A 22,542-nucleotide genomic window follows, 5' to 3' on the forward strand; every position below is an offset into this window, starting at 1 on the left:
CAGCATTCTATTATCAGAAATATCATTTCCATCTTCTAATTAAGCTATATTCACTAAAAACGTTTTTACTCAGCAACATTTTAATTCTGACAGTGTTATACAAAATCTGAAGTCATTTTCTGTGGATAATCAAAGGAAACTACTGGTGCACGAATTTTCCACAGCTTTGGGGAAAACCGTAACACAATTATGTTCGTTGTGTTCATACTAATAGTCTTAGATGAGCACAGTCTTCATTTATATATACTGATGTTATTCCTAAAAATTCTAGTAATGTTTGTCAACCAGTTCTTCACTTAACTGATTTTCCCTTATTCTCTGTAAGCTTGGCTAAAACTTCCTTTTATATTACTTACCTTAACGATAGACATAATATCTTAATGCTATCTAATCATTATCATAAAATTTTTAACTAGAGCTTTTTCAATAATAGTCGTCTACAATATGTTTATGTTACTTCTAATATTAAAATAGCATTTTTTTTTTTTTTTTTTTTTTGAGACGGAGTCTCGCTCTATCGCCCAGGCTGGAGTGCAGTGGCCAGATCTCAGCTCACTGCAAGCTCCGCGTAGCTGGGACTACAGGCGCCCGCCACCTCGCCCGGCTAGTTTTTGTATTTTTTTAGTAGAGACGGGGTTTCACTGTGTTAGCCAGGATGGTCTCAATCTCCTGACCTCGTGATCCGCCCGTCTCGGCCTCCCAAAGTGCTGGGATTACAGGCTTGAGCCACCGCGCCCGGCCTTAAAATAGCATTTTGATTCATAAAGTTCTCATTTGAGTGAAATTCAAATTAGAAAGATATTAAAATGCGCCTAACAAAAAACTCTCTTTCAGAATCCCTATTCCTTGAATCTTGGGTTTGAACTGCTTATTAAAGGCAGGCCTGAACTAATTTGTGGGAAATGAAGAAGTTTTAGTATATAATTCTTTTAAAAAATATCAATTACAGCTGGGTGTGTTGGCTCACGCCTGTAATGCCAGCATTTTGGGAGGCCAAGGCGGGTGGATTACCTGAGGTCAGGAGTTCAAGACCAGCCTGGTCAACATGGCAAAACCCTGTCTCCACTAAAAAATACAAAAATTAGGCATGGTGGCAGGCACCTGTAATCCCAGCTACTCAGGAGGCTGAGGCTGGGAGAACTGCTTGAACCCAGGAGGGGGAGGTTGCAGTGGGCCAAAATGGTGCCACTGCACTCCAGCTTGGGTCTCAAAAAAAAAAAAAAAAAAATCAATTACATTAACTTTATGTCTAAGCTTAATAATAACTTAGGAATGAAGTCAGAAATAAATAATTATGAGTCATGGTCTTGAGGTTGGGCTTCAGAAAATAATGTTTTTATTCAGTTTTTTCCCAAACAGAAAGGAAGGGGAAACAGGAAGATTTCCCACTGGTTAGTCTTTCTATATAATGGGGTTTTCCATGAACTGGCTATATAAAAATTATAACTTAAGAATAAAAACTTCTTTGCCTTAACTTCTCTCATCATTCTTTATACTTTCTATGTAGTCAAAACTCCTTAGAATAAATAATTGGATTTATTTAACAAATGCGGCACTCCCTGCTTCTTGATTTAGGAATCTAACTGCAGATGGGAACGTTTATCAAAAGTATATATTATTACAAAAATATTCCATCTTTGGATAAACATTTGATGGACTGTGAGATTCAAAAGTGAAATTTATACATCTTATTAATCTAATCCATTTCTAATACATTACTGAAGACAAATAAGTGGCTGTATAGTTTAGATGGAAATACAGAAAACCAGAAGCAAGGATTCCTATATTCTAGTTATAACTTTGTTCCTACTTTCAGTTTTAACTCTATTCCTAATTAGATGCTGCTATTAGTAAAAATCTAGCCTTTATAAATCTCTTCCACTGTCTATAAAACACTGGATTGAAGTAAATGGGTTCTATGATCACTTCTAAATCTAGCTTTATTATGTTATGATTATATAATCACAGCAGTTTCTTCAAATCCTGTTTGAAAGGAGTTGAATAAGTTTTATTTTATATAACTCAGACTCAAATTATGAGGTTATAATAGGAAGTTCTTCATATTTAAACAGAATAATTTAACAGTCGTTCTTCATAAACAGAATAATTTAACAGCCTCATGTGCTAATACAGTTAAAAGTAGCAACAAGTTACATTTGAACCATGTTTTGTGTGTTCATCAAAGTACAGTACATACTTTATGTCATATCAAGTTTAAACAAAATTTAAATTATCCAAGTTACAAGACAGTAGTTCCAAACTTGAAAACACAAACAAGTCTTTTTTCAGTTTCTGGAACTCAGGTCTATGAAGAACACATTAAGTACTGCTGTTAAAGCTAAAGAAAACTCCAAGTTTCTTACTGCCCTTCCAGGAAGAAGTTTGAACTTTCCCAATTTTGTCAAGTCACTGAAAGAGTGTCACACAACACATGGGACTCTAATAGCAGCTCTATAGGAAAGAAAAGGTAGTAATAGTTATAGATCCCCAGTAGAAACCCTGCAACAGGAGCTGGTAAAAAATCGCAATCAATTCCTCCTTCTTTAGAGGGCAACAGGGATACTTTTCCATAAAGGAAAATCTCAACGCTTTCTCTCAACTCCACTATTAATAAAAGTAGTTTTCTAAGGATTTTTTTAAAAAAATGTTTAAATTAGTAGTTTCATAGGCTGCTATTACAAAGTCTTTTTTTTTTTTTCTTCAACTTACCGCCCTAAAAGGAAAATAATAAGAGTGCTTTCTTGGTATGCCAAGTGCCAAAATTACATTTAATCTTCATTTCAGAAGAAAACTCAGACTGGGTGTTTATCCCTCTTAATTAGTTGTATTTTATTTTTATGTTTACATGTATTACATATATATTTATCTTACCAGAAAATCTGAGCAAATAGTGAAAAGGGACTATGTCTGTGTTTGTGGAATGTCCTTGACATACAGAAAGCATTCCATGTGCTTTTGAAAGATCTGAAGGATCATTACTCAAGGATGATTATAGAATCGGAGAATGAGGAGATATGTGAGAGAGAGAGCAACTACGAATAAATTTGCTCCTGCTTTAGGCTATAACTCCTACTGTATTTCACACTGCTCTACAATGCCTTCGATTAGGTTGAAAAGTGGGGAAGACAGTAAGGGTGGTTATAACGTGGCAGAGGGCAGATGGGGAAGGAATGACTTAAGTAGCACCAGGGTCTGTTCCTTTGAGGGAGAGTGGGGGTCTGTTGCCAAGTAAGTGGCAACAAGGTGTAGTGTTCTTGGATCAAATGTAAATATATACAAATCATAATTTGGGTAATGAAGAAACTAAGGTTGAAGATTTGAAACAAAAGACATTATATAGTTTACAATTTGCATTCATTCCCACCTGAATTCCACCTCCACAAGACTTAGTTCTTTTAAATCAGCACTAAGTTCAAATGCTCTCAGAATTGGATCCTCCTCTGTTAACATTATTAGAGCTGGACTGGCCAAACATCGATATATATCGAGACGAAACCTGTGATAAAATTGGATTCCATAATGTAAAATAAACTTATACACAGATAATTAGTATTCTAATCTATAATTTTCATAAATGCATACTTAAAATATTATAAAATTAAAAGAAAAACTACAGATTTATTTATTACAAGATAACCTCCATAAAAAGACTTAAAAGAAATATTTTGAGATATAAATATTGAAAAACCTCGCTATCTATTGCTTTTTAGAAAATTGTTTTACTGTCTCTTTTCATAGATTCAAAATGCCTTTGGTATAATATAAAGATTTTTGTTTAATTCAATTTAATTAAATTCATATTTCTGGACCAACTTTTTTTTTATTTAAAAGACAGGGTCTCGCTCTGTCACCCAGGCCAGAGTGCAGTGGAGTGATCACAGCTTGCTGTAGCCTTGAACACCTGGGTCAAGGGATCCTTCCACTTCAGCCTTGTGATTACAGGTACATGCCACTCACTATACCAGGCTAATGTTTAAAAATTTTATAGCGACAGGGTCATGCTATGTTGCCCAGGCTAGTCTCAAGCTCCTGGCCTCAAGTAATCCTCCCATCTTGGGCTACCAAAGTGCTGGGATTACAGGTGTGAGCCACTGTGCCTGGTTTGAACCCAATATAACTTTAAATAAAATATGCTAATAACATAATTTTTTAATATGATGTGGATTTGATGACTAATAAATTTTTTCTTTCTCAATAATAAAAATACTTTTTTGTGTGTGAGATGGAGTCTCACTCCAGTCACCAGACTGGAGTGCAATGGCACGATCTCAGCTCACTGCAACCTCAGACTCCCTGGTCCAAGCAATTCTCCTGCCTCAGCCTCCCGAGTAGCTGGAATTACAGGCATGCACTACCACGCCCAGCTAATTTTTGTAGTTTTAGTAGAGACGAGGTTTCACCATGTTGGCCAGGATGGTCTCGATCTCCTGACCTCGTGATCCACCCACCTCAGCCTCCCAAAGTGCTGGGACTACAGGTGTAAGCCACCACGCCCAGACCATAAAAATACTTTAATATGCTCAATCTATGTAATACATTGTTCATTCATTCAGGTTATGAGTTTGAAAGATGTTTCAAATCTTAAGAGTGAAATCATTTCCTTATGCAGTTTCTAATGTAAAAAGCACTCCCTTTGCCATCTATAAATATTCATATTTCCATACCTAAATAGAAAACAAACCAGAAAAATTTTGCTATAGTTCATTTATAAATATAATTCTTAATTTACAAATTCGGTAGATATTATATAATGCATATTTTTCTTTTAATATAAATTTAAATACATGCTTATTATAAAACATGAGGTAAGCAATTTGGAAACATGATACTCCCTAATCCTTGTCCTCCCATCACCTCCCAACTGCAATCCTCAAAACTAGTCATTTTACATTGAATTGTGCATGTCCTTCTTGATAGTTTCTATCTACACACGAACATAATCAGACACAATAAAGGAACAGCTTGCTTTTTAAAAAATGTAACATATAATGAACCTCTTTCTATGTCACCACATACAGATTCATCTCATACAACTGGATGGAGGTCTATAAGCTCTCCATTAATGAACATTTAGGTTGCTTCTACATTTTTTCTGCTATAAAAAATGCAGCAATGAATATGCTTCAGTTTGCATATCTTTTGTGTACTTTCAATTTCTGGGGAATATGGCATTTGTATTTTAAATTCTGATAGATGTTTCCAAAGTAGTAATAACAAGGAGAGCTCATTTTCTTCAACAGCTTCATTAATACTGGGTATTACTATTTCAATCTAACAGAAAATATAATTTTTGTAGGTGGTTTAAAATGAATTTATTTAGATGCCTGAGCATCTTTTCATGTTTAATATTCATTTATACTTCTTCCTCTGTAACTTGCCTGTTCATATTCTTTGGCCCATTTTTTGTAATGATTATTTATCTTTCTTTTAGTCAATTTGTAAGATCTCTTCATTATCAAAGAAATTAGCCCACTGTCCAATCAAAAGTGATTCAAATACTTTTCTTTCTTTTTTTTTTTTTGAGACAGACTCACTCAGTTACCCAGGCTGGAGTGCAGTGGCGCAATCTTTGCTCACTGCAACCTCTGCTTCCTGGGTTCAAGCAATTCTCCTGCCTCAGCCTCCTGAGTAGCTGGGATTACAGGTGTGTGCCACCATGCCTGGCTAAGTTTTGTATTTTTAGTAGTGACAGAGTTTCGCCATATTGCCCAGGCTGGTCTCGAACTCCTAGGCTCAAGTGATCCACCCACCTCGGCCTCCCAAAGTGCTGGGATTACAGGTGACTTAAATACTTTTAATCCAGTTTATTGTTTATCTTTCTACTTTGTTGTAATGAATTTTTCTATATGGAAATTCCAAATCTTCATTTAAACAAATTTATTGATATATTCCTTATTTAGCTTATAGGTTTAATGTCTTACTTAGATACAAAAGTAATCCCGTATAATACATTTTTAAGAAAACAATATTTATGAAATTCAGTTATGATCTACTTATTCAATTAATAAGTATATTAAGTAAGGATTTCTGAAGAGGTATTTGCCTATACTATACTGTCAAAAAACTGAGAAAAAAAAATAATATGTAATTATGCAACTTATCCTCCTGTTTCCAACAATATGTCTACATTAATTAATTTTATCACACTGTTTCAAAAACAGACTTTTGTATTAACCTACTTTATCATGTCTCAAGATACAGTAAGGATTAATCACAAAATGCACAGCAAGAGTAACTTCCAATAATGGTGGAATGAAAAGACTGGTAATCATTTGTTTCACACTATAATGAAGCACCATTGTGTGGAAAGCATTTAGATATAATCTGACAAATAATGAAGCCACTTCTTCATAAGGTCTATCAATTTTGGTACTCAAAACACCATTAAAATAATAACGGTATGAAGAGGTCAGTAATTACCCTCCACACAAAAAAATACATAAAACTGAACAAAATTATCCAAAAAGATCAACCACTTCAGGCCACTGGAAACTGTTTATTGAGAATTGTTGATTGTTGAAAAACTGCCAGTGTTTCAGGCAGGAATGGCCTTGCCTAGAACTGCCTCCATCACCCCTGCCCCCAGTTCAGTCACTGAGGTTTGTAGTTTCGCCAGCTTGTAGCTGGTATACTTGTAGTTTTATTCCAGGGTGACAAAATCAATTCAATGAGAGGCAAAAGCCTATAAACCTACTGGCTGAAAGTAATGAACTTGGTGGACATGGACAGAGAAAACCTGCAGTTTTGCAAGACTGAGGCTGCATACCAAGCTGAGGCAAGCAGTGGACCAACCAGAAACTTAACAGGGAGAACCTGGAAATAAGAAAGCCATAAATGGATTCACATAAGGTCTCCACAAATTCCTGGCTGACTAGAAAATTACATACGTGTGGAGAACATCAGAGCATTGGTAAAAAGAAAAGACCAAGGAAAAATTAATAAATGCCCACAACTTCAAATGCATTCCCTAACTAACCCACAGATTGATCAGCAGACAGTAGAAACTTTATGGGCCCAAGGTGCATTATTAGCACAACCTCAGCCCAATTATTTGGCTGACATATGTAGACACTAAAAGAGTCCTTAGGAATCAAACCTAAAAAATGAAAATGAGAATAAAACACAAAGCATAGACATCAATAAATGTACACCACAAGGAGACAAATTCTGTAGGCTAGGCAAGTAATGTAAAACATATAAAAAACAGGCCAGGCCAGGGGCGGTGGCTCATGCCTGTAATCCCAGCACTTTGGGAGGACGAGGCGGGCGGATCACGAGGTCAGGAGATCGAGACCTCAGTGAAACCCCGTCTTTACTAAAAAAAAAAAAAAAAAAAATTAGCTGGGTGTGGTGGTGGGCGCCTGTAGTCCCAGCTACTCAGGAGGCTGAGGCAGGAGAATGGCGTGAACCCAGGAGGCGGAGCTTGCAGTGAGCTGAGATCACGCCACTGCACTCCAGCCTGGGTGACAGAGCGAGACTCCGTCTAAAAAAAAAAATATATATATATATACACACACACACACACACAACAAAACAGGAAAAAAGTATGCAGAATTGCTGTAATACACATGAAACTGTCCAGTTTTCAAACAAAGAAATACTAGATGTTCAAGGAAAAGGTGCCTCCCTGAGGAGCAACATTAGAGGTTTACCACTATGGGGGAGATGGGGGCGGGGACAGACTTCATTAAAATAATCCAATCCATCACTAAAAAACTAAACAAGTAAATAATAATAACAAGCCCCAGGAAAGAGGGTGGGTGGGGACTAGCACACAGAGTTGCTGCCATATTATCTAGAATGCCCCGTTTCCAACAAAAAAATTAAGGGACATGCAAAGAAATGGAAAAGTATGACCCAAACCCCAGGAAGGAAAAAAAAAAGCTGCCTGCAGAGTGACGAGATGTCAGGATGCTGGGATACAGGCATGAGCCACTGCACCCGGCCTGTGTTCCTTTTCATTATTTCTCCCTTTATGGATATTCTCTATTTGATGTGACATTGTCCTCTTACCCTGCTTTACTTCAGCAATCATGCTGTCCTTTTAGTACTGTGAGCATATTTATAATGGCTAGTTTGAAATCTTTTTCTCTTAAATCTGACATCTGGTTATTCTGCAGGCAGATTTTTTTTTTTTCCCTGGGACAGGAGAATTGCTTGAACCTGGGAGGTGAAGGTTGCCGTGAGCTGAGATTGCGCCACCGCACTCCAGCATGGGCGACAGAGCAAGACTCCATCTCAAAAAAACAACAACAAAAGAATACAATGGAAATTATGGAATTAAAAAGTACAATGACTGAAATTAGAAATTCACTACAGAGGCTTGCTATGGGTTGAATTGTATCCCTCCAAATTTCATCTGCTGAAGTTCTACCTACCAGTACATCAAAATATAACTTTATTTGGAGATGGAGTCTTTAAAAAGGAAATTAAGATACAATGAGAACATCAAGGTAGGTCTAAATCTAATATGACTAGTGTCTTTATAAAAGAGGGAAATGTGGAGACAGGCACGCAAACAGGGAGAGTGTCATGTGAACATGAAGACAGCCAACTACAACAAAGGAGAGAAGCCTAGAACAGATCCTTCCTTCATAACCCTCATAAGATCAACCTTGCCAATATCTTCATTTCTGACTTCTAGGTTCCCAAACTGTAAAACAGAAGAAAACAAAATTTGTCTTTTTTTTTTTTTGAGATGGAGTCTCTGTCACCCAGGCTGGAGTACAGTGGCACGATCTCAGCTCACTGCAGCCTCCACCTCCTGGGTTCAAGCGATTCTCCTGCCTCAGCCTCTTGAGTAGCTGGGACTACAGGTGTACGCCACCATGCCCGGCTAACTTTTTGTATTTTTAGTTTCACCATATTGGCCAGGCTGGTCTCGAACTCCTGAACTCAGATGATTCACCTGCCTTAGCCTCCAGAAGTGCTGGGATTACAAGAGTGAGCCACGGCACCCAGCCACAAAATTTGTTTTTTAAGCTACTTTGTAGTACTTCATTATGAGAGCCCCAGAAAACTAACACAGGGCTCAACAGTAGCTGTGAACTGGCAGAAGAAAGAATTAGCAAACTTGAAGATATATCAATACAGATTATGCAAGCTGAAGAACAAAGCGAAGAAATAATTAAGAAAAATGAACAGAGCCTAAGAGAGATGCAGAATACCATTAAGCATACCAACATACTCATAATGGAAGTACCATACGAAGAAAAGAAAAAGGAAAAGAAAAATATTCAAAGAAATAATAGCTAACAACTTCCCAAATATCTTGAAAAACAATCAACACATCCAGGAAGCTCAAAAAACTCCAAGTAGGATAAATGCAAAGAGACCCACAAACAGAAACATCATAGTAAAAATGCTGAAAGTCAAAGACAAAATCTTGGAAGCAACAAGAGAAAAGTATCAGGTCACTTACAAGGGAACCCAAATAATATTAACAGCTGACTTCTCAGTAGAAACAGATGCCAGAAGGCAGTGAGATAACATATTCAAAGTAGTCAAAGAAATTTAAAAATTGTTAATCATAAATCCTAAATCCAGCAAAGTGAATATTCAAAAATAAAGGAAATATAAAAACTTTACTAGATAAACAAAAACTCACAAGATATATTGCTACCAGAACTGCCTTACAATAAACATAAAAGCAAGTTCATCAGGCTGAAAGCAAGTGATTTAAAAAGCAATTATATAGAATAATATTTATAGAACAGAAAGTAATGTTTGGCCTACAACATACAGAAATGTAATATATTTCTATTTACATTTGGTGTAAATATTTTCCAGTAACAGCATATAGTAGGTAGGTGGGGCCAAAGTTGTAATGAGCTAAGAAAATGATGAGATGGTAATCAATTATAACAATGTTTTCTTGGGTTAGTAATATTAATAGATATAGTATATATAACAAAAATATTATGAGAAAGGAAAGAAAATACAGATGTATAGGAGTAACATTTTTATATGTTATTGGTATTAAGCTAGTATAAAACTGAAGCTGCTGGGCACAGTGGCTCACAACCTGTAATCCTAGCACTTTGGAAGGCTGGTGGGTGGACTGCTTGAATCCAGGAGTTCGAGACCAGCCTGGGCAGCATGGCAAAACCCCATCTCTAAAAAAAAAAAAAAAATCTAACACTGACTTTGACAAGTTACAATGTATATGACAAGCCCTAGAGAAACCAGTTTAAAAAAGAAAGCTCAAAAAATTCAGTGAAAAAATCATTAATAAAAATGCTGCATGATATAGTTTGGGTATCTGTTCCCTCCAAACCTCATGTTGAAATTTGATCCTCAATGTTGGAGGTGGGGCTTTGTTGGAGATGTTTGGGTCATGGAGCTGGATCCCTCATGATCAGCTTGGTGCCATCCTTGCAGTAATAAGTGAGTTCTCGCTGTATTCATTCCCACAATATCTGATTTTTAAAAGAGCCTGGCACCACCTTCTCTCTCTCTTGCTCTTTTTCTCTTGCTCTGTGACATGCATGCTCTCCCTTAGCCTTCTACCATGATTGGAGGCTTCCTAAGGTCCTTAATAGAAGCAGATGCTGGCACTATGCTTCTTGTACAACCTGCAGAACCATGAGCCAAATAAACCTCTTTTCTTTATAAACTACCTAGCCTCAGGTATGCTTTTATAACAATGCAAACAGTCTAATAAATCAGATTAGAAAATATACTCAATGCAAAAGACAGCACTAATGAAGAAACAGGAACAAAAAAGACATGAAACACATAACAAACAAAAAGTAGACACAGAAAACCACAAGTAAAATAGAAGGCATAAATCCAACTATCAATAACATTAAATGTGAACAGCTTAAACAATCCAATCAAAGGGCAGCAGCTGTCAGACTAGATTTTTTAAAAATCCAATTATATGTTGTCTACAGAAGACAGACTTTAGATTCAAGGACACAAATAGATTAAAACTAAAAGCTGGAAAAGATGTATAATGCAAACAGCAACAACAGGAAAACTTTAGTGGCTATGGTAATATCAGACTTTAAATAAAAAAAGTTACTAGAAATAAAGAGAGATACCTTGTAAGAATAACAGGGTCAATCCATCAGGAAGATATAACATCTATATGGTTGGGCACAGTGGCTCATGCCTGTAATCCCAGCAATTTGGGAGGCTGAGGCGGGCAGATCACTTGAGGTCAGGAGTTCAAGACCAGCCTGGCTAACATTGTGAAACTCCATCTCTACTAAAAAGACAAAAATTAGCCAGACATGGTGGTGCATGCCTGTAGTCCCGGTGACTCAGGAGGTTGAGGCAAAAGGAACCCAGTAGCCAAGACTGCACCACTGCATTCCAGCCTGGGTGACAGAGTGAGACTCTGTCACAAAAAAAAAAAAAAAGAAAAAAAAAGAAAAGAAAAGAACATATAACATCCATAAATATATATACAACTAACAACAGAGCACCATAATACATTAAGGAAAAACAGACAGAAATGGAGAAACAGATAACTGAACAACAACAGTTGGAGACTTTAATATCCTACCTTCAATGATGGAGAGAACAATGAGGCAAAAGATCAATAAGGAAATGGAAGACTTAAACAACATTATAAATGAACTAGATGTAACAGACATCTACAGAACACTCTATCAAACAAAGGCAGATTATATCCTCTTCTCAAGTCTACATAAAACATTCTCCAGATTAAACCATATGCTACACCATAAGGGAAAAAAAACTTCTTCAATAAATTTAAAAGGACAGAAATAACACAAAGTATGTTCTCCAACCACAATAGAATAAATTAGAAATCAGTAACAAGAAAGTTATTTTAAAAACCCACAATATGTGGAAATTAACAACACACTCTTAAATAATTAATGGGTTTAATATAGAAGGAAAATAAAAAACTGAGATGAAATAAAATGAAGACACACCATATAACAAATTATGGGGTTTAGCTAAAGCAGTGCTTAGAGGAAAATACCTATATTGAGAAAGAGGAGGCCAGACACAGTGGCTCATGGCTATAATCCCAATACTTTCGGAGGCTAAGGTGGGAAGACTGCTTGAGGCCAGTAGTTCAAGACCAGCCTGCACAACATTGAAAGACCCTATCTCAAAAATAAAAATATTTTAAAAATAGAAAGAAGATCTCAAATCAGTAACATGACCTTCTACCTTAAAACAGTGACAAAAAAAGAGCAAAGGGTATGAGGGTTCTTTATAAGGTGATAAAAATGTTTTAAAATGGACTGTGGTGATAATTTTACATACCTATAGATATATGAAAAAACACTAAATTATATATTTTAAATGGGTGAATTGTATGGTATGTGAATTCTATCTCAATAAAGTTCAAAAAGTGAAGGTGAAATAAAAATTTTCCCACATAAATACTAACAGAATCTTCAGATAGTAGACTTGCCATACTGAGAATGTTAAAGCTGAAAGGAAATGGTAACTGGAATCCACAAGAAAAAATGAAGAGGAACAGAAATAGTAGTAATGTGGATAAATACAGAAGACTCTATATATGAATATTTTTTTCTTGCATTTCTAAGAGTGTAAGATTGTTTAAAGGAATAATTATAATACTGCATTATTATGTTTATAACATATTTAGATGTAATATATGTGAAAATAATAGCACAAAGAAAATGGGCAGCAAAGTTGTTACATTTTAAGTCGATATCAAGTTGAAATTGATTGTAATACACTAAAGATATATACTATTATCTCTAAAAGAAAAAATTCTTAAATAGCTAAAAAAAAAAAAGAGGAAATAAAAAGGTATACTTTTTTTTAACACAAAGAAAACACCAAAGGAGGAACAGAGGAAAAACAAAAATACATGAGAAATATAGAAAGCAAATGGCAAAATAAAAAAAAATAAATCTGTCATACCAAAAATTACATTACATGTGAGTGAACTAAACAATCAAAAGTCAAAAACTGTCAAAGTAGATAAAAAGCAATATCCAATAGTACACTCTCCAAAAAAGACTATTTAAATTAAGAAAAACAAACATATTGAAAATAAAGGCTTGGAAAAAGTGCCATGTAATCAGTAACCATGAGAGAGGTAGAATGGATAAATTAATAGCAGAAGGAATATATAGCAAGTATAAATGTGTATGTACCTAACAACAGAGCCTGAAAATATACAAAGCAAAAACTGACACAGAAAAAGATACTGGAGCAATTGTAGTTAGAATTTTTAATACTCTTTTCCCAGAAATTGATAGAAAACTGGTAGGGATATGTAATATTTAAACAACACTATGAAACAATATGACCAAACTGAAATTTATAGAACATTTCCCTAAAACAGCAGAATGTATATTATTTCAAGCGTACATAGAACATTTCCATTTTAGACCATATGCTGAGCCATGGACCTACTCTTAACACATTAAAAAGGCATAAAAATCATACAAAGTACATTCTCCAAATTAAGCAATGGCTTCTTAGCTATGACACCAATATGCAAATGACCAAAAGAAGAAAAAAGAAGATCAACTGGACTCCATCAAAATTTAAAACTTTTATTCTTCAAAGGATACCATCAGAAAAGTAAAACAAACAAACAAAAAAACAAAAAAACCACACACACACAAAATTCATCTATAAAGAAATCAGATAACCAATTAAAAACTAGGAAAACAATTTGAACAGACATATCTAATAAAGATATGCAAATATCCATTAAGCAACCAAAAGATATCATTCATATGAAATATCCAGAACAGGTACATCCTGTTCTGTAGGGACAGAAAGTAGATTTAGTAGTTGCCACCAGCTGGGAGAGTGACTGCTAATGAATATAGGGTTTCTTTTTGAAGTGATGCACAACTTTGTGAATATCCTAAGAGCTGAAATGTACACTTATGATATATAAATGATATCTCAACAAAGATATCATTAAAAATAAAGTATAATCTCTGACCACAACAGAATTAAAATAGAAATCACCAAAAAAAGGAAATCTAGGAAACTCCCTAATATGTGAAAGTAAAACAGCACGTTTTAAAATACTCCATGGATCATGAGAATGAGAAGGCAACCCACACACTGGGAGAAAATATTTGCAAATAACATATTGGACAAAGGACTCTTTAAATATTTTAAAAATTCAACCATAAGAAAGCAACTCAATTTTAAAATGGGAAAGATCTAAACAGATATTTTTAAGTTAGCTTTGAACTTTTAAAGTTAGCTATGAACAGTGAAAATAAAATTAAGAAAATAATTATTGTATAATAGTATCAAAAAGTATAAAATACTTAGGAATAAGTAGTAAAAATAAAGAAGCACAAGACCTGTACACTGGGGACTACAAAATATTGCTGAGAGAAATTAAATGAAACCTATTAAATGGAGAGATACACCATGTTCAATGCTTGGATAATCCAGTATTTTTAAGATGGCATTTCTGCCTAAATGATTCAACACAATCTCTCTCAAAAATCTAAGCAGATGTTTTTGTAAAAATTGACAATTGATTTCAAACCTTATTTTGAAATTTAAAGGACACAGAATACATGAAATTTTCAAGAAAAAGATTTTAAAATGGAGTACCTACAGTGTGTATTAGGGTTCTCTAGAGGGACAGAACTAATGGAATAGATATATATAAAGGAGAGTTTATTAAGTATTACCTCACAGGACCACAAGGTCCCACAATAGGCCGTCTGTAGGCTGAGGAGCAAGGAGAGCCAGTCTGAGTTCCGAAACTTAAGAACTTGGAGTCCAATGTTTGAGGGCATCCAGCATGGGGAAAAATGTAGGCTGGGGCCAGGTGCGGTGGCTCATACCTGTAATCCCAGCACTTTGGGAGGCTGAGGTGGGTGAATCACCTGAGATCAGGAGTTTGAGACCAGCCTGGCCATACTAAAAATACAAAAATTAGCCAGGCATGGTGGTACATGCCTGTAGTCCTATCTACCCAGGAGGATGAGGCAGAAAGATGGCTTGAACCCGGGATGTGGAAGTTGCAGTGAGCTGAGATCGCAACACTGCACTCCAGTCTGGGTGACACAGTGAGACTCCATTTCAAGAAAAAAAAAAAAAAAAGATGTAAGCTGGGAGGCTAGGCCAGTCTCTCTTTTCACATTTTTCTGCCTGCTTATATTCTAGCCACGCTGGCAGCTGATTAGATTGCACCCACCCAGATTAAGGGTGGGTCTGCCTTTCCTAGTCCACTGACTCAAATGTTAATCCCCTTTGGCAACACCCTCACAGACACACCCAGGATCAATACTTTGTATCCTTCAATCCAACTGAGTTGACATTCAGTATTAACCATCACACAGTAATTGATTTTCAAACTTATATAAAGCTATAGTAATCAGTACAGAGTTATACTGATGTAAATACAGACATATAAGCATTCCTTTTTCTCCATAATCTTGCCAGCATCTGTTATTTTTTAACTTTTTAATAGACATTCTGACTGGTAGGAGATGGTATCTCATTGTAGATTTGATTTGCATTTCCCTAATGATCAGTGATATTGAGCCTTTTTTTCATATTCTTGTTGGTCACATGTATGTCTTCTTTTGAAAAGTGTTCATGTCCTTTGCCCACTTTTTAATGGGGTTATTTAAGTTCTTTATAGGTTGTGGATATTAGGTCTTTGTCACATGCATACTTTGCAAATATTTTCTCTCATTCTATAGGTCATCTGTTTATTCCCTTGATAGTTTCTTTGGTTGTGCAGAAGCTTTTCAGTTTAATTAGGTTCCACCTGTCAATTTTTGTTTTTGTTGAAATTACGTTTGAGGACTTTAATCCACCTTAATTTTTTTATATGGTGATAGGTCCAGTTTCATTCTTCTGCATATAGATAGCCAGTTATTCCAAGCACTATTTATTGAATAGGAAGCCTTTTGCCTCATTGCTTATTTTTGTTTACTTTGTCAAAGATCACATGGTGGGGGTGCAGCTTTATTTCTGGATTCTCTATTCTGTTCCATTGGTCTATGTGTCTGTTTTTGTGCTGTACCATGTTGTTTTGGTTACAGTAGCCTTGTGGTATAGTTTGAAGTCAGGTAATGTGATGACTCCAACTTTGTTGTTTTTGCTTAAGATTGCTTTAACTTTTCAGTTCTTTTTTGGTTCCATATGAATTTTAAAATAGTTTTTTTCTAAGTCTGTGAAAAATGATGTTGGTAGTTTGACAAGAATAGCACCGAATCTGTAAATTGCTTTGGGTAGCATGGCCATTTTAACACTATTAATTCTTCCTATCCATGAGCATGGAATGTTTTTCCATTTGTTTATGTTGTCTCTGATTTTTTTCAGTAATGTTTTGTAGTTTTCATTGTAGAGACTTTTTTTTAACCTTCTGAGTTAGCTGTATTCTTACATATTTTATTCTTTTTGCAGCTATTATAAATGGGACTGCATTCTTGATTTGGCCCTCAGCCTGAACAATGTTGATGTATAGAAATTCTGCTTGAAGATCAGTTGTTTGAAAATACACATTCAGTGGAGAAAAAAGACAAAAGAACAAAAAGGAACAAAGACTGCCTATAAGATATAGAAGAGTACCTCAAAAGATCAAATGTAAGAATTCCTGTGTTTAAGAGGGAGCAGATCAAGAACAAGGGATAAATAACTTATTCAAAGAAATAACGACAGAAAACTTCCCAACACTTGAGAAAGATATAAATATCCATGTACAGGAAGGTCTTAGACCACCAAATAGATTCAATCCATATATGACATATAATCATCAAACTCACAAAGGTCAATGACAAAGAGAATACCCTAAAATCAGCTACAGAAAAGAAGCAAATAACATATAAAGAAGCCCCAATTCATCTGGAAACAGACTTCTCAATGAAACCATGCAGGCAGGAGGGAGTGGAATGGCATTTTCTAAGTGCCCAAAGGGAAAAAAAGCCCTGCCATCCAAGTATTTTGTATCCAGAAAAAAACTGTTATTTAAATAAGAAGTAGAGATAAAGTCTTTCCCAGACAAATGAAAGCTGAGACAATTCACCACCACCAGACCCACCTTGCAAAAAATGCGAAAGGGAGTTCTTCATTCTGGAAGAAAATACAAAATACTGATGTGCAAAAGAAAAAATGTTCAAGGTATAAAAACCATTGGTAAAATTAAGTATACAGACAAACACAGAATAATCTATTACTGTATTTATGGTATATAATCCATTCACATCTCTAGTATGAAGCCTCCAAGACAAGTTTATCGAAAACAATAATAGCTACAGCAACCTGTTAAGAAACAGGTAATATAAAAATATATCAGTTGACAACTAAAAGGGAAAATGTTGGGAGATGCAGTTAAAGTGTAGAATTTTTTTTGCCTGTGTTTCCATTCTTTTGTCTGTGATCTAAGATAAGTGTCATCTCTTTAAATTAATCTGTTTTTTATATATATATATATATATATGAATGAGACGGAGTCTCACTCTATTGCCTAGGCTGGAGTGCAATAATTTGTTATATTTATAAGATGTTTTTTGCAAGAATCATGGTAATGATAGTATGAAACCTATAATATATTCATTAAAAATAAACATCAATAAATTAAAATATACTACCAGAGATAATCACTTAACTACAAAGGACGACAATAAGAAACAAAGAAAGGATAAGAGAAGTCTCAAAACAAGGAGAAAACAAGCAATAAAATGGTAGCATTAAGTCCATACTTATTTATAATCACACTGAATATAAATGGTCTCAATTGTCCAATTAAAAGGCACAGTGGGGCTTAATGGATAAAGAAATAAGACCCAACTATATGCTGCCTTCAAGGAATCCATTTCACTTATAAAGATACACATAGACTGAAACTGAAAGTGAAAGATATTCCATGTAACTGAAAACTAAAAAAGATCAGGAGTATCTATACTTATATCAGATAAAATAGACTACAAATCAAAGACTAAAAAAAGACCAAGAGGTCACTATATAATGATAAAGGTGGCAATTCAGCAAGAAGATATAACAATTACGAATACCCATGAACCCAACACTGGAGCCCCCAAGTATATAAAGTTAACGCTTGCTTTATATACATGGGGGGGGGGGTCCAGTGTTGGGTTCATAGATAAACTACAATACAATAATAGTAGGGGACTTTAACATGCCACTCTAGTAACAGACAAATCATCTAGACAGAAAATCAACAAAGAAAGAGTAAAATTAAACTACGTACTAGATCCAATAGGCCTAACTGACAGTTACGGAACATTTCACCCTATTGCTACAGAATATATATTATTTTCACCAGCACATGAAACATTTTCCAGAACAGACCATATCTTAGGCTACAAAACAAGTCTAAACAAATTCAGAAAAATACAAATCACATCAAGTATCTTTTCTGACCATATGGAATAAAACTAGAAATCAATAACAAAAGGAATTTGGAAAATACACAAACACATAGAAATTAAATAACATGCTCTTCAATCACCAATGGGTCAATGAAGAAATTAAGAAGAAAATTTAAAAATTTCTTGAAACAAATGAACGTGGGAATACAACATACCAAAATCTATGAGACAGAGCAAAAGCAGTACTGAGAGGGAAGGTTACAGCAATAAATTCCCATTCTAGAAAAGTAGAAAGAGTTCAAATAATCTAATGATGCACCTTGAGGAACTAGAAAATCAAGAACAGTCTGGGCACGGTGGCTCACGCCTGTAATCCCAGCACTTTGGGAGGCCACGATGAGTGGATCACTGGAGGTCAGGAGTTCAAGAGCAGTCTGGCCAACATGGTGAAACCCCGTCTCTACTAAAAATACAAAATTAGCCAGCGTGGTGGCACACACCTGTAGTCCCAGCTACTCGGGAGGCTGAGGTGGGAGAATTGCTTCAACCCGGGAGGTGGAGTTGCAGTGAGCCAAAATCATGCCATTGCACTCCAGCCTGGGTACAGAGTGAGGCTCTGTCAAAAAAAAAAAATAATAAAAATAAAGAATAAACCAAACCCAAAATTAGCAGAAGAAGAGAAATAAAGATCAAAGCAGATATAAATGAAATTGAAATTTTAAAAAATACAGAAGAGGCCAGGCATGGTGGCTCATACCTGTAAGCCTAGCACTTTGGGAGGCCAAGGCAGGCAGATCACTTGAGTCCAGGAGTTCAAGACCACCCTGGCCAACATGGTAAAACCCCATCTGTACAAAAAATGCAATAATTAGACAGATGTGGTGGCACGTGCCTATAGTCCCAGCTACTTGAAGGGCTGAGGTGGGAGTATCACTTGAGCATAGGAGGTCAAGGCTGCAGTGAGCTGTGATCACGCCACTGTACTCCAGACTGGGTGACAGAGCGAGACCCTGTCTCAAAAAAACAAAAACAAGAACCACAGAAGATCAATGAAATGAAAAACTGATTTTTGGAAAAGATAAACAAAATCAACAAACCTTTAGCTAGACTAAGAGAGATCCAAATAAAAAAATTAGAAATGAAAAAGGAGATATAACAACTGAAACCTTAGAAATACAAAGAATCATTAAATAAATTATATACTACTATATACAAAACAAATAGGAAAACCTAGAAAAAATGGTTAGATTCCTGGACACATACAACCTACCATGACTGAGTCATGAAGAAATAGAAAACCTCAACAAACCAGTAAAGAATAACAAGATCAAAGCCATAGTAAAAAGTTTCCCATCAAAGAAGTGCCCAAGACCTGATGGATTCACTGCTGTATACTACCAAAGATTTAAAGAAAACTAATACCAATCCTACTCAAACTCTTTAAAAATATTGAAAAGGAGGGAATGCTTCTAAACTCATTCAAAGAGGCCAGCATTACCCTGATACCAAAACCATACAAGGAACCAACAAAAAAAGAAAACTACAGGCCAATATACTTTGATTTATTGATATAATAAATTCAACAACACATTATAAAGATCACTTGTCATGATCAAGTGGGATTCATCCCAAGAATGAAAGGATGATTCAACATATGTGTATCAATAAACATGATACATCACATTAACCGAATCAATAACAGAAACCATATAATTATTTCAATGGATGCCAGAAAAGCATTCAATAAGATTCAAATCCCTTTATAACAACAACAACAACAACAACAAAAAACCCTCGTCAAAACAGGTATAGGAGGAACATACTGCAAAATAATAAAAGCCAACAGGGAAAAACTGAAGGCCTTTCCTCTAAAGACTGGAACAAGACGATGATGCCCACTTTCCCACTGTTATTCAACATAATACTGGAAGTCCTGGCCACAGCAATTAAGCAAGAGAAAGAAAGAAAGAGTATCCAAATTGGAAAGAAAGAAGTCATATTAGCCTTGTTCTCAGATGACATGATCTTACATCAAAAAAACCCTAAATACGCCACCAAAAAACTATTAGAAGTGATAAAAAAAAAAATTCAGTAAAGTTGCAGGATACAAAAATCAACATACAATGTCAATAACATTTATATATGTCAAATAACAATCTGAAAGAGAAATCAAAAAAGCAATCCCATTTACATTGGTTACAAAAAAATAAAACCAAAAAAACTAGGAATTAATCTAACCAAAGAAGTGAAAGATCTAGGCAAGGAAGACCATAAAACTCTGATGAAAAAAATAGAAGAGGTCACCAAAAAATGGCAAGGTATTCCATGTTCACGTACTGGAAGAATATTGTTAAAATGACAACACTACCCAAAGTAATTTTGAGATTCAATGCAATCCTTATCAAAATACCAATGACATTCACAGAGAAACAGAAAAAATAATACTAAACTTTATATGAAACCACAAAAGATTCCAAATAGCAAAGTAATCCTAAGCAAAAAGAACAAAGCTGGAAGCATCACATTACCTGACTTCAAAATATACCACACAGCTATAGTAACCCAAACAGCATGGTACTGGCATCAACACAGACACATAGACCAATGGAACACACCCAGATGTAAGTCCATGTATTACGACCAACTCATCTTTGACAAAGTTGCCAAGAACATATTTTGGGGAAAGGACAGTCTTTTTAATAAATGGTGCTGGGAAAGCTGGATATGTGGAAGAATGAAACGAAACTAGACCCCAATCTCTCACAATATACAAAAATCAAATCAAAACAGATTAAAAACTTAAGTATAAGACCTCAAATTAAACATTGGGGAAACTCTTCAGGACACCAGTCTGGGCAAAGATTTTTTGTGTGTAAGACCTCAAAAGCACAGACAAGGCCGGGCATGGTGGCTCAGGCCTGTAATCTCAACACTTTGGGAGGCTGAGGCGGGTGGATCATGAGGTCAGAAGATCGAGACCATCCTGGCTAACACAGTGAAACTCCGTCTCTACTAAAAACACAAAAAATTAGCCGGTGTGGTGGCAGGCGCCTGTAGTCCCAGCTACTTGGGAGGCTGGGGCAGGAGAATGGCATGAACCCAGAAGGTGGAGCTTGCAGTGAGCCGAGATGGCGCCACTGCACTCCAGCCTGGGCGACAGAGCGAGACTTCCTTCCTCACACCTTAGACAAAAATTAATTCAAGATGGATTAAAAACTTAAATGTTAGACCTAAAATCATAAAAACCCTAGAAGAAAACCTAGGCAATACCATTCAGGACATAGGCATAGACAAGGACTTCATAACTAAAATACCAAAAGCAATGGCAACAAAAGCCAAAATTGACAAATGGGATCTAATTAAACTAAAGAGCTTCTGCACAGCAAAAGAAACTACCCTCAGACTGAACAGGCAACCTACAGAATGGGAGAAAATTTTTACAATCTACCCATCTGACAAAAGGCTAATATCCAGAATCTACAAAGAACTTAAATTTACAAGAAAAAATCAAACAACCCCATCAAAAAGTGGGCAAAGCATATGAACAGACACTTCTCAAAATAAGACATTTATGCAGCCAGCAGACACATGAAAAAATGCTCATCATCACTGGTCATCAGATAAATGCAAATCAAAACCACAGCGAGATAGCATCTCATATCAGTTAGAATGGTGATCATTAAAAGGTTAGGAAACCACAGATGCTGGAGAGGATATGGAGAAATAGAACGCTTTTACGCTGTTGGTGGAAGTATAAACTAGTTCAACCATTGTGGAAGACAGTGTGGCAATTCCTCAAGGATCTAGAACTAGAAATACCATTTAACCCAGTGATCCCATTACTGGATATATACCTAAAGGAATATAAATCATGCTACTATAAATACACATGCACATGTATGTTTATTGCGGCACTATTCACAATAGCAAAGACTTGGAACCAACCCAAATGTCCATCAGTGATAGACTAGATAAAGAAAATGTGGCAAGAATACACCATGGAATACTACGCAGCCATAAAAACGGATGAGTTCATGTCCTTTGCAGGGACATGGATGAAGCTGGAAACCATCATTCTGAGCAAATATCACAAGGACAGAAAACCAAACACTGCATGTTCTCACTCATAGATGGGAACTGAACAATGAGAACACTTGGACACAGGGTGGGGAACATCACACACCAGGGCCTGTTGTGGGGTGGGGAGAGGGGGGAGGGATCGCATTAGGAGATATACCTAATGTAAATGACAAGTTAA

General features: G+C 35.7%; 1 protein-coding gene across 10 annotated transcripts in view; it reads right to left on the bottom strand.

Moving 5' to 3' along the window:
• Positions 1-22,542, bottom strand: part of TRPC1 (transient receptor potential cation channel subfamily C member 1) — an 82,228-nt gene that overhangs the window by 26,885 nt on the left and 32,801 nt on the right. For 8 of the 10 annotated variants that reach the window (XM_008008845.3, XM_008008841.3, XM_008008839.3 and 5 more), the window contains one exon: positions 3,365-3,496. The exons of the other annotated variants lie outside the window; for them this stretch is intronic. In XM_008008845.3, coding sequence (XP_008007036.1) covers positions 3,365-3,496 — 132 coding nt within the window. The remainder of the gene's footprint in view (positions 1-3,364; positions 3,497-22,542) is intronic. 10 annotated transcript variants of the gene reach the window in all.

Source organism: Chlorocebus sabaeus, chromosome 15 (assembly GCF_047675955.1).
Source record: "Chlorocebus sabaeus isolate Y175 chromosome 15, mChlSab1.0.hap1, whole genome shotgun sequence".
Classification (NCBI taxonomy): domain Eukaryota; kingdom Metazoa; phylum Chordata; class Mammalia; order Primates; family Cercopithecidae; genus Chlorocebus; species Chlorocebus sabaeus.